General features: G+C 31.1%; 1 protein-coding gene across 2 annotated transcripts in view; it reads left to right on the forward strand.

Annotated features, from left to right (window-relative positions):
- The window catches only part of pacsin2 (protein kinase C and casein kinase substrate in neurons 2), a 30,579-nt gene extending 13,479 nt beyond the window's left edge, over window positions 1–17,100 (forward strand). Inside the window, exons 4-11 of one of the 2 annotated variants that reach the window (XM_067428627.1) lie at window positions 10,298–10,533; window positions 12,453–12,605; window positions 12,681–12,856; window positions 13,068–13,188; window positions 14,276–14,403; window positions 14,652–14,789; window positions 15,280–15,461; window positions 16,318–17,100. In XM_067428627.1, the coding sequence (XP_067284728.1) occupies window positions 10,298–10,533; window positions 12,453–12,605; window positions 12,681–12,856; window positions 13,068–13,188; window positions 14,276–14,403; window positions 14,652–14,789; window positions 15,280–15,461; window positions 16,318–16,430 (1,247 nt within the window). In that variant the 3' untranslated portion in view covers window positions 16,431–17,100. The remainder of the gene's footprint in view (window positions 1–10,297; window positions 10,534–12,452; window positions 12,606–12,680; window positions 12,857–13,067; window positions 13,189–14,275; window positions 14,404–14,651; window positions 14,790–15,279; window positions 15,462–16,317) is intronic. The other variant, XM_067428628.1, reaches the window with a different exon arrangement.
- Window positions 17,101–17,650: the final 550 nt, after the last annotated feature.

A 17,650-nucleotide genomic window follows, 5' to 3' on the forward strand; every position in this document is an offset into this window, starting at 1 on the left:
TAATAGTGGATAATAGTGTAATATATAATAGTGGATAATAGTGTAATATATAATAGTGGATAATAGTGTAATATATAATAGTGGATAATAGTGTAATATATAATAGTGGATAATAGTGTAATATATAATAGTGGATAATAGTGTAATATATAATAGTGTAATAGTATAATAGTGGATAATAGTGTAATATATAATAGTGGATAATAGTGTAATATATAATAGTGGATAATAGTGTAATATATAATAGTGGATAATAGTGTAATATATAATAGTGGATAATAGTGTAATATATAATAGTGGATAATAGTGTAATATATAATAGTGGATAATAGTGTAATGTATAATAGTGGATAATAGTGTAATATATAATAGTGGATAATAGTGTAATATATAATAGTGGATAATAGTGTAATATATAATAGTGGATAATAGTGTAATATATAATAGTGGATAATAGTGTAATGTATAATAGTGGATAATAGTGTAATATTTAATAGTGGATAATAGTGTAATATATAATAGTGGATAATAGTGTAATATATAATAGTGTAATATATAATAGTGGATAATAGTGTAATATATAATAGTGGATAATAGTGGTATGTAATAGTGGATAATAGTGTAATATATAATAGTGGATAATAGTGTAATGTATAATAGTGGATAATAGTGTAATATATAATAGTGGATAATAGTGTAATATATAATAGTGGATAATAGTGTAATATATAATAGTGGATAATAGTGTAATATATAATAGTGGATAATAGTGTAATATATAATAGTGGATAATAGTGTAATATATAATAGTGGATAATAGTGTAATATATAATAGTGGATAATAGTGTAATATATAATAGTGGATAATAGTGTAATGTATAATAGTGGATAATAGTGTAATATTTAATAGTGGATAATAGTGTAATATATAATAGTGGATAATAGTGTAATATATAATAGTGTAATATATAATAGTGGATAATAGTGTAATATATAATAGTGGATAATAGTGTAATATATAATAGTGGATAATAGTGTAATATATAATAGTGGATAATAGTGTAATATATAATAGTGGATAATAGTGTAATATATAATAGTGGATAATAGTGGAATGTATAATAGTGGATAATAGTGTAATATATAATAGTGGATAATAGTGTAATATATAATAGTGTAATAGTGATAATAGTGGATAATAGTGTAATAATAGTGTAATATATAATAGTGGATAATAGTGTAATATATAATAGTGGATAATAGTGTAATATATAATAGTGGATAATAGTGTAATATATAATAGTGGATAATAGTGTAATATATAATAGTGGATAATAGTGTAATATATAATAGTGGATAATAGTGTAATATATAATAGTGGATAATAGTGTAATGTATAATAGTGGATAATAGTGTAATGTATAATAGTGGATAATAGTGTAATATTTAATAGTGGATAATAGTGGAATGTATAATAGTGGATAATAGTGTAATGTATAATAGTGGATAATAGTGTAATGTATATAGTGTAATGTATAATAGTGGATAATAGTGTAATGTATAATAGTGGATAATAGTGTAATGTATAATAGTGGATAATAGTGTAATGTATAATAGTGGATAATAGTGTAATGTATAATATTGGATAATAGTGTAATATATAATAGTGTAATATATAATAGTGGATAATAGTGTAATATATAATAGTGTAATATATAATAGTGGATAATAGTGTAATATATAATAGTGGATAATAGTGTAATATATAATAGTGGATAATAGTGTAATATATAATAGTGGATAATAGTGTAATATATAATAGTGGATAATAGTGTAATGTATAATAGTGGATAATAGTGTAATGTATAATAGTGGATAATAGTGTAATATATAATAGTGGATAATAGTGTAATGTATAATAGTGGATAATAGTGTAATATATAATAGTGGATAATAGTGTAATATATAATAGTGGATAATAGTGTAATGTATAATAGTGGATAATAGTGTAATGTATAATAGTGGATAATAGTGTAATGTATAATAGTGGATAATAGTGGAATATATAATAGTGGGATAATAGTGTAATATATAATAGTGGATAATAGTGTAATATATAATAGTGGATAATAGTGTAATATATGATAGTGGATAATAGTGTAATATATAATAGTGGATAATAGTGTAATGTATAATAGTGGATAATAGTGTAATATATAATAGTGGATAATAGTGTAATATATAATAGTGGATAATAGTGTAATATATAATAGTGGATAATAGTGTAATATATAATAGTGGATAATAGTGTAATATATAATAGTGGATAATAGTGTAATATATAATAGTGGATAATAGTGTAATGTATAATAGTGGATAATAGTGGAATATATAATAGTGGATAATAGTGTAATATATAATAGTGGATAATAGTGTAATATATAATAGTGGATAATAGTGTAATATATGATAGTGGATAATAGTGTAATATATAATAGTGTAATATATAATAGTGGATAATAGTGGAATGTATAATAGTGGATAATAGTGTAATATATAATAGTGGATAATAGTGTAATATATAATAGTGGATAATAGTGTAATAGATAATAGTGGATAAAAGTGTAATGTATAATAGTGGATAATAGTGTAATGTATAATAGTGGATAATAGTGTAATATATAATAGTGGATAATAGTGTAATGTATAATAGTGGATAATAGTGTAATATATAATAGTGGATAATAGTGTAATATATAATAGTGGATAAAAGTGTAATGTATAATAGTGGATAATAGTGTAATATATAATAGTGGATAATAGTGTAATATATAATAGTGGATAATAGTGTAATATATAATAGTGGATAATAGTGTAATGTATAATAGTGGATAATAGTGTAATATATAATAGTGGATAATAGTGTAATATATAATAGTGGATAATAGTGGAATGTATAATAGTGGATAATAGTGTAATATATAATAGTGGATAAAAGTGTAATATATAATAGTGGATAATAGTGTAATATATAATAGTGGATAATAGTGTAATATATAATAGTGGATAATAGTGTAATATATAATAGTGTAATATATAATAGTGGATAATAGTGTAATATATAATAGTGTAATATATAATAGTGGATAATAGTGTAATATATAATAGTGGATAATAGTGTAATATATAATAGTGGATAATAGTGTAATATATAATAGTGGATAATAGTGTAATATATAATAGTGGATAATAGTGTAATGTATAATAGTGGATAATAGTGTAATATATAATAGTGGATAATAGTGTAATATATAATAGTGGATAATAGTGTAATATATAATAGTGGATAATAGTGTAATATATAATAGTGGATAATAGTGTAATGTATAATAGTGGATAATAGTGTAATATTTAATAGTGGATAATAGTGTAATATATAATAGTGGATAATAGTGTAATATATAATAGTGTAATATATAATAGTGGATAATAGTGTAATATATAATAGTGGATAATAGTGTAATATATAATAGTGGATAATAGTGTAATATATAATAGTGGATAATAGTGTAATATATAATAGTGGATAATAGTGTAATATATAATAGTGGATAATAGTGTAATGTATAATAGTGGATAATAGTGTAATATATAATAGTGGATAATAGTGTAATATATAATAGTGGATAATAGTGTAATATATAATAGTGGATAATAGTGTAATATATAATAGTGGATAATAGTGTAATGTATAATAGTGGATAATAGTGTAATATTTAATAGTGGATAATAGTGTAATATATAATAGTGGATAATAGTGTAATATATAATAGTGTAATATATAATAGTGGATAATAGTGTAATATATAATAGTGGATAATAGTGTAATATATAATAGTGGATAATAGTGTAATATATAATAGTGGATAATAGTGTAATATATGATAGTGGATAATAGTGTAATATATAATAGTGGATAATAGTGTAATGTATAATAGTGGATAATAGTGTAATATATAATAGTGGATAATAGTGTAATATATAATAGTGGATAATAGTGTAATATATAATAGTGGATAATAGTGTAATATATAATAGTGGATAATAGTGTAATGTATAATAGTGGATAATAGTGTAATATATAATAGTGGATAATAGTGTAATATATAATAGTGGATAATAGTGTAATGTATAATAGTGGATAATAGTGTAATATTTAATAGTGGATAATAGTGTAATATATAATAGTGGATAATAGTGTAATATATAATAGTGTAATATATAATAGTGGATAATAGTGTAATATATAATAGTGGATAATAGTGTAATATATAATAGTGGATAATAGTGTAATATATAATAGTGGATAATAGTGTAATATATAATAGTGGATAATAGTGTAATATATAATAGTGGATAATAGTGTAATGTATAATAGTGGATAATAGTGTAATATATAATAGTGGATAATAGTGTAATGTATAATAGTGGATAATAGTGTAATATATAATAGTGGATAATAGTGTAATATATAATAGTGGATAAAAGTGTAATGTATAATAGTGGATAATAGTGTAATATATAATAGTGGATAATAGTGTAATATGTAATAGTGGATAATAGTGTAATATATAATAGTGGATAAAAGTGTAATGTATAATAGTGGATAATAGTGTAATATATAATAGTGGATAATAGTGTAATATATAATAGTGGATAGTAGTGGAATGTATAATAGTGGATAAAAGTGTAATATATAATAGTGGATAATAGTGTAATATATAATAGTGGATAATATTGTAATATATAATAGTGGACAATAGTGTAATATATAATAGTGGATAATAGTGGAATGTATAATAGTGGATAATAGTGTAATATATAATAGTGGATAATAGTGTAATGTATAATAGTGGATAATAGTGTAATATATAATAGTGGATAATAGTGTAATATATAATAGTGGATAATAGTGGAATGTATAATAGTGGATAATAGTGTAATATATAATAGTGGATAATAGTGTAATATATAATAGTGGATAAAAGTGTAATATATAATAGTGGATAATAGTGTAATATATAATAGTGGATAATAGTGTAATGTATAATAGTGGATAATAGTGTAATGTATAATAGTGTAATATATGATAGTGGATAATAGTGTAATATATAATAGTGGATAATAGTGTAATATATGATAGTGGATAATAGTGTAATATATAATAGTGGATAATAGTGTAATATATAATAGTGGATAATAGTGTAATATATAATAGTGGATAATAGTGTAATATATAATAGTGGATAATAGTGTAATATATAATAGTGGATAATAGTGTAATATATAATAGTGGATAATAGTGTAATATATAATAGTGGATAATAGTGTAATATATAATAGTGGATAATAGTGTAATATATAATAGTGGATAAAAGTGTTATATATAATAGTGGATAATAGTGTAATATATAATAGTGGATAATAGTGTAATATATAATAGTGGATAATAGTGTAATATATAATAGTGTAATATATAATAGTGGATAATAGTGGAATGTATAATAGTGGATAATAGTGTAATATATAATAGTGGATAATAGTGTAATGTATAATAGTGGATAATAGTGTAATATATAATAGTGGATAATAGTGTAATATATAATAGTGGATAAAAGTGTAATATATAATAGTGGATAATAGTGTAATATATAATACTGGGTAATAGTGTAATATATAATAGTGGATAATAGTGTAATATATAATAGTGGATAATAGTGTAATATATAATAGTGGATAATAGTGTAATATATAATAGTGTAATATATAATAGTGGATAATAGTGGAATGTATAATAGTGGATAATAGTGTAATATATAATAGTGGATAATAGTGTAATATATAATAGTGTAATATATAATAGTGGATAATAGTGTTATATATAATAGTGGATAATAGTGTAATATATAATAGTGGATAATAGTGTAATATATAATAGTGGATAATAGTGTAATATATAATAGTGGATAATAGTGTAATGTATAATAGTGGATAATAGTGTAATATATAATAGTGGATAATAGTGTAATATATAATAGTGGATAATAGTGGAATGTATAATAGTGGATAATAGTGTAATATATAATAGTGGATAATAGTGTAATGTATAATAGTGGATAATAGTGTAATATACAATAGTGGATAATAGTGTAATATATATAATAGTGGATAAAAGTGTAATGTATAATAGTGGATAATAGTGTAATGTATAATAGTGGATAATAGTGTAATATATAATAGTGGATAATAGTGTAATGTATAATAGTGGATAATAGTGTAATATATAATAGTGGATAATAGTGTAATATATAATAGTGGATAAAAGTGTAATGTATAATAGTGGATAATAGTGTAATATATAATAGTGGATAATAGTGTAATATATAATAGTGGATAATAGTGTAATATATAATAGTGGATAATAGTGTAATGTATAATAGTGGATAATAGTGTAATATATAATAGTGGATAATAGTGTAATATATAATAGTGGATAATAGTGGAATGTATAATAGTGGATAATAGTGTAATATATAATAGTGGATAAAAGTGTAATATATAATAGTGGATAATAGTGTAATATATAATAGTGGATAATAGTGTAATATATAATAGTGGATAATAGTGTAATATATAATAGTGGATAATAGTGTAATATATAATAGTGGATAATAGTGTAATATATAATAGTGGATAATAGTGTAATATATGATAGTGGATAATAGTGTAATATATAATAGTGGATAAAAGTGTAATGTATAATAGTGGATAATAGTGTAATATATAATAGTGGATAATAGTGGAATGTATAATAGTGGATAATAGTGTAATATATAATAGTGGATAAAAGTGTAATATATAATAGTGGATAATAGTGTAATATATGATAGTGGATAATAGTGTAATATATAATAGTGGATAATAGTGTAATGTATAATAGTGGATAATAGTGGAATGTATAATAGTGGATAATAGTGTAATATATAATAGTGGATAAAAGTGTAATATATAATAGTGGATAATAGTGTAATATATAATAGTGGATAATAGTGTAATATATGATAGTGGATAATAGTGTAATATATAATAGTGGATAATAGTGTAATGTATAATAGTGGATAATAGTGTAATATATAATAGTGGATAATAGTGGAATGTATAATAGTGGATAATAGTGTAATATATAATAGTGGATAAAAGTGTAATATATAATAGTGGATAATAGTGTAATATATAATAGTGGATTATAGTGTAATATATAATAGTGGATAATAGTGTAATATATAATAGTGGATAAAAGTGTAATATATAATAGTGGATAATAGTGTAATATATAATAGTGGATAATATTGTAATATATAATAGTGGACAATAGTGTAATATATAATAGTGGATAATAGTGGAATGTATAATAGTGGATAATAGTGTAATATATAATAGTGGATAATAGTGTAATATATAATAGTGGATAATAGTGTAATATATAATAGTGGATAATAGTGTAATATATAATAGTGGATAATAGTGTAATATATAATAGTGGATAATAGTGGAATGTATAATAGTGGATAATAGTGTAATATATAATAGTGGATAATAGTTTAATATATAATAGTGGATAAAAGTGTAATATATAATAGTGGATAATAGTGTAATATATAATAGTGGATAATAGTGTAATATATAATAGTGGATAATAGTGTAATGTATAATAGTGGATAATAGTGTAATATATGATAGTGGATAATAGTGTAATGTATAATAGTGGATAATAGTGTAATATATAATAGTGGATAATAGTGTAATATATAATAGTGGATAATAGTGTAATATATAATAGTGGATAATAGTGTAATATATGATAGTGGATAATAGTGTAATATATAATAGTGGATAATAGTGTAATATATAATAGTGGATAATAGTGTAATATATAATAGTGGATAATAGTGTAATATATAATAGTGGATAATAGTGTAATATATAATAGTGGATAATAGTGTAATATATAATAGTGGATAATAGTGTAATATATAATAGTGGATAATAGTGTAATATATAATAGTGTAATATATAATAGTGGATAATAGTGTAATATATAATAGTGGATAAAAGTGTTATATATAATAGTGGATAATAGTGTAATATATAATAGTGGATAATAGTGTAATATATAATAGTGGACAATAGTGTAATATATAATAGTGGATAATAGTCTAATATATAATATTGGATAATAGTGTAATATATGATAGTGGATAATAGTGTAATATATGATAGTGGATAATAGTGTAATATATGATAGTGGATAATAGTGTAATATATAATAGTGGATAATAGTGTAATATATAATAGTGGATAATAGTGTAATATATAATAGTGGATAATAGTGTAATATATAATAGTGGATAATAGTGTAATATATAATAGTGGATAATAGTGTAATATATAATAGTGGATAATAGTGTAATATATAATAGTGGATAATAGTGTAATATATAATAGTGGATAATAGTGTAATATATAATAGTGTAATATATAATAGTGGATAATAGTGTAATATATAATAGTGGATAAAAGTGTTATATATAATAGTGGATAATAGTGTAATATATAATAGTGGATAATAGTGTAATATATGATAGTGGATAATAGTGGAATGTATAATAGTGGATAATAGTGTAATATATAATAGTGGATAATAGTGTAATATATAATAGTGGATAATAGTGTAATGTATAATAGTGGATAATAGTGTAATATATAATAGTGGATAATAGTGTAATGTATAATAGTGGATAATAGTGTAATATATAATAGTGGATAATAGTGTAATATATAATTAACTGAACTGACTCGCTCATTAAGACTCACCTGCTGCCACCTACTGGTGGTTTAGTTTCATGTTTAAACACTTTCTAAAAAAATTTTTTTGTTTATTAAAAAATACAAATCCTATAATGTAGTTGTAATTTTTCAGTGTAAATGATTTAATATGATTGGCAACAGCCCTGTAGTGTCTTATTCTAACTGAATGTATAGATCACATTTAAGAATATAATATGAAAGCTGAAGCATAGCCTATATTTAATGAGATTAGGGTAAAAATGCCCTTTAAAATATCGCAAATATGCCGATTTAAAATACGTCAAAGCTGACTGAGCACTGGTGAGAATACGTCTTCAGAATAAATCATATGTACAACACACACTGGTAATGTAAATTAGCATAATACAAAAGAGATCAATTGGTACTGCTATTGACTGGTCACATTCATTTAGTTAGATAATGGAAAATCTCAAGAACACAAAACATTAGGACTTTTTTAATATTTTGAACCATTTTGATGAATGTGAAGATTAAAGTGGGCAGGTATTGAGTTTTCTGCAGGTGTTCAGGAAAGATAGGGTTCATCCAGAGGGCACTGTGTGCGTTATCTCGGATTGGACTCTTTCCTGTATCAGCTCCTGTGGGATTTTTTGCAAATTCAGCTTTTTCCGTTATATTTTTGGACTAAATTTAGATGTTGTTATAATCAAGAAGCATGTCTAATTAATTAAAATCATGATGCGTATACATTTTAGCAACAGTTTATTAAAAGTTTTACACAAATTACATGTTTAGAGTTGCCCTACGTTTTATTTTGGTTTTCCTCAAATTCTGAGCGTGTTCTGTTGTTTTAATTAAATTGAAACAATCAAAAAGCATGTCTAGTTAATATTTATTATTATTCGTAAAAACTACGTTTTAATACATTTTTACCTCAGAAATTCCGTGTTACATTTTTTTTCTAGCAATCAAATGAAGGCATTAATAGATCCTTTAATCATATTAAAATTAAACACTTTTTTCCCCGTCAAAGTGCTGCACAACAGCGGTTTACTGTCGAAAAATTGTGATAAATAGTTTTTTAGTATTATTATTAAAAATAAATTTAGCTTAACTCTACGGTCACAATTTCTACAAGCTAAAGGCACAATATGTACGTTTTTTGTATTTAATTTGTCCAGAATCCACAAGATAACAGAATAATGGCTCTGTCCCGTTTAGGGCCTCAGTACGGGACGTTACAGCGGGCCCAGTAGCGAGCCCTGGGGGACTCCTGGGAAACGTGTGTTGTTTTTAACGGCTCTGTCCCGTTTAGGGCCTCAGTACGGGACGTTACAGCGGGCCCAGTAGCGAGCCCTGGGGGACTCCTGGGAAACGTGTGTTGTTTTTAACGGCTCTGTCTCTTTAGGGCCTCAGTATGGGACGGTGGAGCGGGCGTGGCTCGCTCTGATGACCGAGGCCGAGAAGGTGAGTGACCTGCATATGGAGGTGAAGGCTGCCCTGATGGGCGAGGACTTTGAGAAGGTCAAGAACTGGCAGAAGGACGCTTACCACAAACAGATGATCGGCGGCTTCAAGGAGACCAAAGAAGCAGACGATGGCTTTCGCAAAGCACAGAAACCCTGGGCCAAGAAACTCAAGGAGGTACAAACACACACACACACAGTCACAGACACGCTTCAGTTCATGTGTGTGTGTAGTCGGCTAAGCCTATTTTGAATACGGGTGTGTCCAACTATTTGCCCTTGAGGCGGTCTAGTAAATCTACCACACACACACACACACCACCTGTTAGATTGTGCTACATTTGATCAGGATCATTTGAGGAAGATCTGTGAATTCATTTCCATTATTTTCTTTTTTACTATATCACTAAACCAGCAAATCTTCTGATTGCTGAAATTAATCTACTTCCAATTCCCTAAAAGATCCCTACATCGTTCTACTTCAGATCTCCTAGAAATAAAAAAAATACTTCTTCTGATTCATTAAATTATTCTACTTCTGATTCCCTAAAATAATTCTTAAATTATTCTGCTTCATATTCCCTAGAAAAAAATCCTTAATTTATTCTCCTTCCGATTCCCTAAAAAAGATCCTTAAATTCCTGTCCTGATTCTCTAAAACAAATAAATAATTGTCATCTGATTCCTTTAAAAACCCTAAGTGTGGGGTGAAGCACTCCGTTTCAGTCAATCTTGAGTACCTATTAGGGCTGTCAATCTTCCTCCATTATCCCATTCGCATTTTATTCAGTAGGTTTTTTTTAATATTCAAACTATAGGAACGCCCACCTGGAGGGCAAAACAAGGCTCTCCTCCATTGGCCACCAGTCATTTTACCAGGTGTGCAGTCAGTATTAATGCAGTAAGGTAGTGATATTAAAACACCAAATCTTGGCTCATCTACTCGCCTTTATATAGTATGCATCATCAAAAGGGTGTAAACTGAATTTGATGTTCTAATATCACTGTTTTAGCACATTACTGCCCTTTAATGGTTTAAAAGTCGTCGTCAGTTCACCCTCCGTCTGCTTGATCAGCTCTATAACGGGTTTACTGCGTAATTTATCTGTTTATAATCAAGTGGTGTAACAACTCGATTTAAAATAAAACCTGCAGCAGGTGCTGTATAGTGCCCAAAACGTGATCTTGTTCACATATTTTTGTTTTAAGATGGAAATTTGACAGGTTTGTGCTGCAGTTCAATGAAATCCGCTCCATCAAAAACACACTTCTCTGGGGATATTGTTGATTTGAAAGGGAATAAGCAAATATTTCATGTCAAAACCATTCAAATCAGCCCGACACGAATTTGTGATGTGTCAGAGCTCCAACATTATAAAACATTCGTGGCGACAGGTAAGAAAACATGGACACCTCATCGTTTAAAGAAGATGAGCTTTTCATTTTATCTAAAAGACCGAGAAAAAGGTTTGGGGAGCAGCCAGTCTTAAAGAACAGAGAGTCTGAAGGGGAATCTGCTAATCCTGTACAGGAGCTAAAGCTTTATCATGGCCGCTTCTCCACTTACTTTCCAAAGTCTGTGGGACAGTTTGAGGAGCTCCTCTCGAGACAGTAACGTTAGCAGCGCATCTGACGAGACTAACACACACTTCAGGAACCAATCAATCTGGAGCTGATGTTTCCAGTTGAGTCACAATGTACACATTTCAGTGCCACAGACGTACTGATGGCAACTCGTTCACTTTCCATAATCGCGGACACAATTGGTTTAGAAAAAAATCAACGATTTATAAAAGGTTGTTATTGCTGTCTGTAAACACAGCTACAGACTACAGCTGTAATCTCATGAGGAAGGCCACACCTGGAAAAGGCTAATGTTGAGTCAATAGCTTGTGTCATCAACTGGACATTTCGTCACCTTTGTTCCCTTGTGTGTGATTTCTGTCACTGCTAGAGTAAAAAAAAATCAACATCGAAACAAAAAATAAATATCGTTTTTTTTCACCTCGATGTGGAAGAGCTCAATACACAAAAAGCTGACCAAAAAAATATAACGGGTACTGTCCCTGAATCAGTGGCTAATATGGTGTGTTGCAGGCGGATGGGATGAAGAAGGCCTACCACACCGCCTGCAAGGAGGAGAAGGCGGCCTCAAGCCGAGAGAGCACCAGCAAACTGGAGAACAACAACCCAGAGGCCCAGAAGAAGCTGCAGGAGAAGGTGGAGAAGTGCCAGCAGGAGGTCCAGAAGGTCAGGCGCTGCGCCGCTCCCATTGGCTGAGCGCATCAACGGGGCGGGGCTTGATGTGTGTTCTGGTTGTTTCAGGCTAAGGAGCGCTATGAGAAGTCTCTGGAGGAGCTGGATAAGGTGACTCCGCAGTATATGGAGAACATGGAGCAGGTGTTTGAGCAGTGGCAGCAGTTCGAGGACAAGCGGCTGGGCTTCTTCAAAGAGCTTCTGCTCGGCGTCAAGCAGCACCTCGACCTCTCCACCAATCACAAGTGAGCGCCTCTCTCTCTGTCTCTATCTATCTATCTATCTATCTATCTATCTATCTATCTATCTATCTATCTATCTATCTATCTATCTATCTATCTATCTATCTATTCTTCTTTAGGCACAGTGAACTGGGCCAGTTCTGATGTGCGCTCTCTCTCTCTCTCTCTCTCTCTCTCTCTCATTCTCTCTCTTCTTCTTCTTCTTCTTCTTTAGGTACAGTACGGTGTATCACACCCTAGAGGACACCATCCGCGGAGCCGACGCTCAGGAGGACCTCAGGTGGTTCCGCTGCAACCACGGGCCAGGCATGCCCATGAACTGGCCTCAGTTTGAGGTATACACACACTCACACACACTCTCACACACGCACACATATCCTAACCTGCTGTGGATCACAACAGGAGACAGATCACGTGACGCCGCAGTCTCCTAAAGTCTGTGCGTGGGAAACGGCTGAAATTTAGGACTAAAGTGAAACGTCAACATTTTCCAAATTGTGAGAAACCAAGTCTGAGAAAGTCTTAAATATGAGATTGAATAACTTAGCAGACTTTTGCATTTAGATCTTAAAATGATGTTGAGTCAAAATTGAGGCCAAATCATTAGTAATAACTAAAAAGAAAACAAGTTTAAATCATGAGAAACTGAAACTTTAAAAAGATTTGAGAAAAGTAAAAAAACAAATGTAATAATTGAAAAGACATTTGCCTTTAGATATTTATATATTAAATATTTTGTAATAATTATGATAGAGAAACTAAGCCATTATTATAAATTAAATATGAGATTGAATAATTTAGCAGGCATTTACATTTAGATACTAGATATTTAGTCATAATTATGAGTTCAGTCAAAACTTTGAGATCAGGTCATTCATAATTTACTGTCCAAATCATGAGACATAATGGACTGAAAAGTCAGAATCGATATATTAAATCAACATATTGAAATAAAAAGATCAAATCATAAGTCATTCATAATTTAAAGTCTAAATCATGAGATTCTAAGTCGTTATTATGGAGTCAAAAGTCAATATCGAAGTATTAAAGCAAAATGTGTTTTGGTCAAAACACCAAATATGAAGTCTAAATTATAAATTAAATATTAGATTTAATCATTTAGCAGACATTTACATATTTAGTCATAATTATGAGATAAATTGAGATATTAAATAAAACATGTAGATAAAAAGATCATATTATAAGTCATAATTAAAAGGGAAAAGATATGTAGTTATTAAAGAGAGTGTATGTAAGATTGTGGCCAAACATCAGCATCAGTTGAGGACTTCTACAACATTATGAACATGATTTCTTAATGTCTAGAGACATATCAGGGCCATTTCAGGATCCATTGAAATACATTTCTTACATACAGTTCCTTTACATATTATAATATGTGTGTGTGTGTGTGTGTTGTAGGAGTTGTCCATGGACTTGAACCGGGCGCTCAGTCGCAGAGAGACCAAGAGGAAACACACTGATGGAGTCACTCTGACAGGAATCAGCCAGAACACAGAACAGGCCTGCAAAACCAGCAGTGGCAGCAGGTGTGTGTGTGTGTGTGTGTGTGAACGCACCGGTGATCCGCGTGTGTGAACGCACCGGTGATCCGCACGGAGTGTGTGTGTGTGTGTGTGTGTGACCGCACTAGAGATCTGTCATCAGCTGCACAAAACCCCACTCACTGAAAGTGTGTGTGCGTATGTAAATGTGAAACGGGTTCTGTCAGTGTGTCTGATATAGATCTGCCTGAAGCGCTCTGTGTGTGTGTGTAACGCTGTCTCTGTGTTGTTAGCGTGACCGTAGCCAGTAGCTCAGAGCCTGCGAGCTCAAACCCGTTCGAGGAGGATGAGGAAGAAGAAGAAGAAGAAGAGGAGCAGCAGCAGCAGCCAGAGCTCAGAGTCAAACCACAGGCAGAGATCATAGCGCAAACGTTAGTGACCTGCTCAGCTCTCTCTCTGTGTGTGTGTGTGTGTGTGTGTGTCTGCATGGCTGCGGTGGCTTCCCTGAAACTGTCTTAACCAGAAACACGCCTGAGGTTGCCAAATCTCACACACTCGCTTCCTACTTTCTGCTTTCATGAGTTATTTTTAGCATCACTACGAGTCAGTTATCATCTTTATATATTGTTTACTTATTTTCATTTTTACCTTATAGCAATTACTATTACCATTATTACCATTATTACTATTATTACTATTATTACTAAAAAGTTCAGTAATAGTTCATAATTATTTGACTAGCTATTTATTTGAATTGCAACCAAAAAATCTAAATGTAAGAAACAAAATGTAATTTTGCAGTTTGAAGTTGAGAGTGTGTATTTGGTTTGGGTCTGTTGTCTGGTCGGGAGCGTGTGTGTGTGTGTGTGTGTGTGTGTGTGTGTGTGTGTGTTCAGACTGTGCTGTGCCCTGTCCTCTCAGAGCCAGTGTTGTGGAGAAGATGGCCGACGGCTCGGATGAGGAGGCAGGAAACCCCTTTGCCTCCGCCTCCGCCAACGGGAACCCCTTTGAGGACGAGCCTTCTTCTCCAGAAGTGTGTGTGCCGGTGCGAGCGCTGTACGAGTACGAGGGCCAGGAGCAGGACGAGCTCAGCTTCAAAGCAGGTATGAGACCAACAAATGAAGATACACCCGTCAGGCATAACATTATGACCAGGGAATAACAGCTGTAAGTTGCGATGTGAAAAATGGGCACGGCCAGATTGTGACGGCTAGACGACTGGGTCAGAGCATCTCCAGAACCGCAGCTCTTGTGGGCTGTTCCCGGTCTGCAGTGGTCAGTATCTATCAAAAGTGCTCCAAGGAAGGACCAGTGGAGAACCGGCCACAGGGTCATGGGCGGCCAAGGCTCATTGATGACCGTGGGGAGCGAAGGCTGGCCCGTGGGGTCCGATCAAACAGACGAGCTACTGGAGCTCAAACTGCTCCAGAAGTTAATGCTGGTTCTGATAGAAAGCTGTCAGAATACACAGAGCAGCTCAGTTTGAGGCGTATGGGGCGGCATAGGGTGACCTCTGACCCCTGACCCCGCCGAAAGCACCAACAGTGGCACGTGAGGGGGAACGACACAATATTAGGTGGTCTAAAGAAACGTTTTGCTCTACAAAGAACCCTTTGTGCAATGGAAAGGCTGTTTGGATATTAAAGGCTCCTCATGGAACCACACACCCTGCCAAAGAACCATTTAGGAACCTTTAAGAGTGTAGATGATGAAGTCCACAAAAGGCAATATCTAATATATTTTATTTATAATTCGTAGAAAATGTACAATGTTTCTGTAAAATTATGTAGGAACGATCTTGAACGGTGTGTTTCCATTGCATTGCAAACAAGCAGAGACGACAGGTGGGCGGAATCATGAGGTTTGACTGACAGTCTGAGGAGCCAATGGCCACGCGAGATGCTCTTTTTAACACCTTTCATTGGTTAAACCTGTGTGTGTGTGTGTGTGTGTGTGCAGGCGAGGAGTTCACGAAGATCGGCGAGGAGGACGAGCAGGGCTGGTGTAAAGGCCGGCTAAGCGACGGCACCATCGGACTCTATCCCGCCAATTACGTGGAAGACCGTAACTGAAAACCCAGCGGCATGCTGGGAAATAACGCCTCCCTCGCTTCCCCCAATCATATCCACCCAATCCCAGCCGTAGCCAATCGCAGGCCGCGCTGACACACACACGAGGAGCCGCCCTTTTAGAGAGTTTTACCAATGCTGTTTGCTTTTAGGAACATAATCAAACACTGAGCTGTCTGTGCGCCTGACCTCTGACCTCCCAGGCCTTCGAGACTGCGCTGTCTACTTTTACTTTTACTTTTAGGAGCCGGTGTGTCAGCTGGACCTCCACATGTGCACTGGACCTCATGCTGGCTGTAGAGTGTGTGTGTGTGTGTGTGTGTGTGTGTGGCTTCACAGATGCTGCGATCGATCACTCTGAATGTATTTGAGCGTATGAATGTTAGCATGATCTGAAGTGCTGTGTGTAAATACGAGTCGACGCCCCTAAGCCTTCCTGCCCCTCAGGTGTCGTGCGGATGCTGTGTGTGTGTGTGTGTGTGTGTGTGGCCATGTTTCTCGCATGTCATGAAGCGGAAACGGATCGAATGAGTTTTTAGCAGTGCCGTTCGCGTCACATGACCTGTATGATGTCACATGACCTGTATGATGTCACATGGCAAAACTCAGTTACACAGTTGGAGTTGATTTACTTTTGTATGTTGTCAAACGGGCAATAAATGAACTGAAGGTACTTTTTGTTGTTGTTTTTTTACCCTCGTTTCATCATTAATATTATATATATTTAGCTATTTTCATCTATCCGTTTCATTTTCATTATATTTATATTTATATATATGGGCCATTCCTGGGATTCTGTAATATTTCAACTAGGACTTTGTAATTTTTGAACTACATATGGTTACGTTTCTAAATACTCCACATTATTAGGCACACATTAAACCTTCAAAAACATGTTTCCCCATCAGGCATTAAAGAGTTATTATTATTATTATGCTTTATTTTTTAATTGTCTTATTTTATTTTGCAAAAATATTAATGTGACAGGGCTGAGAATACTGTGACGGGGTTTTAGTTTTTACTTTATTGCAGTGATATTTTAAACAGAAGACTACTGCAGGTTGTTAGTAACTTTCAAATATCTTTGGTAAGAACAAACAGAAATAGATTACCAAGCAGAACCTTTATCAACTGGACACAATACGGTACATTCAGCAGTGGCTAAAACATTCCTCAGTGCTGGAATACATAGAACAAAACTGCAGCAGATAAAAGTTCATAAT

This window comes from Pseudorasbora parva, chromosome 20 (assembly GCF_024679245.1).
Source record: "Pseudorasbora parva isolate DD20220531a chromosome 20, ASM2467924v1, whole genome shotgun sequence".
Classification (NCBI taxonomy): Eukaryota; Metazoa; Chordata; class Actinopteri; order Cypriniformes; family Gobionidae; genus Pseudorasbora; species Pseudorasbora parva.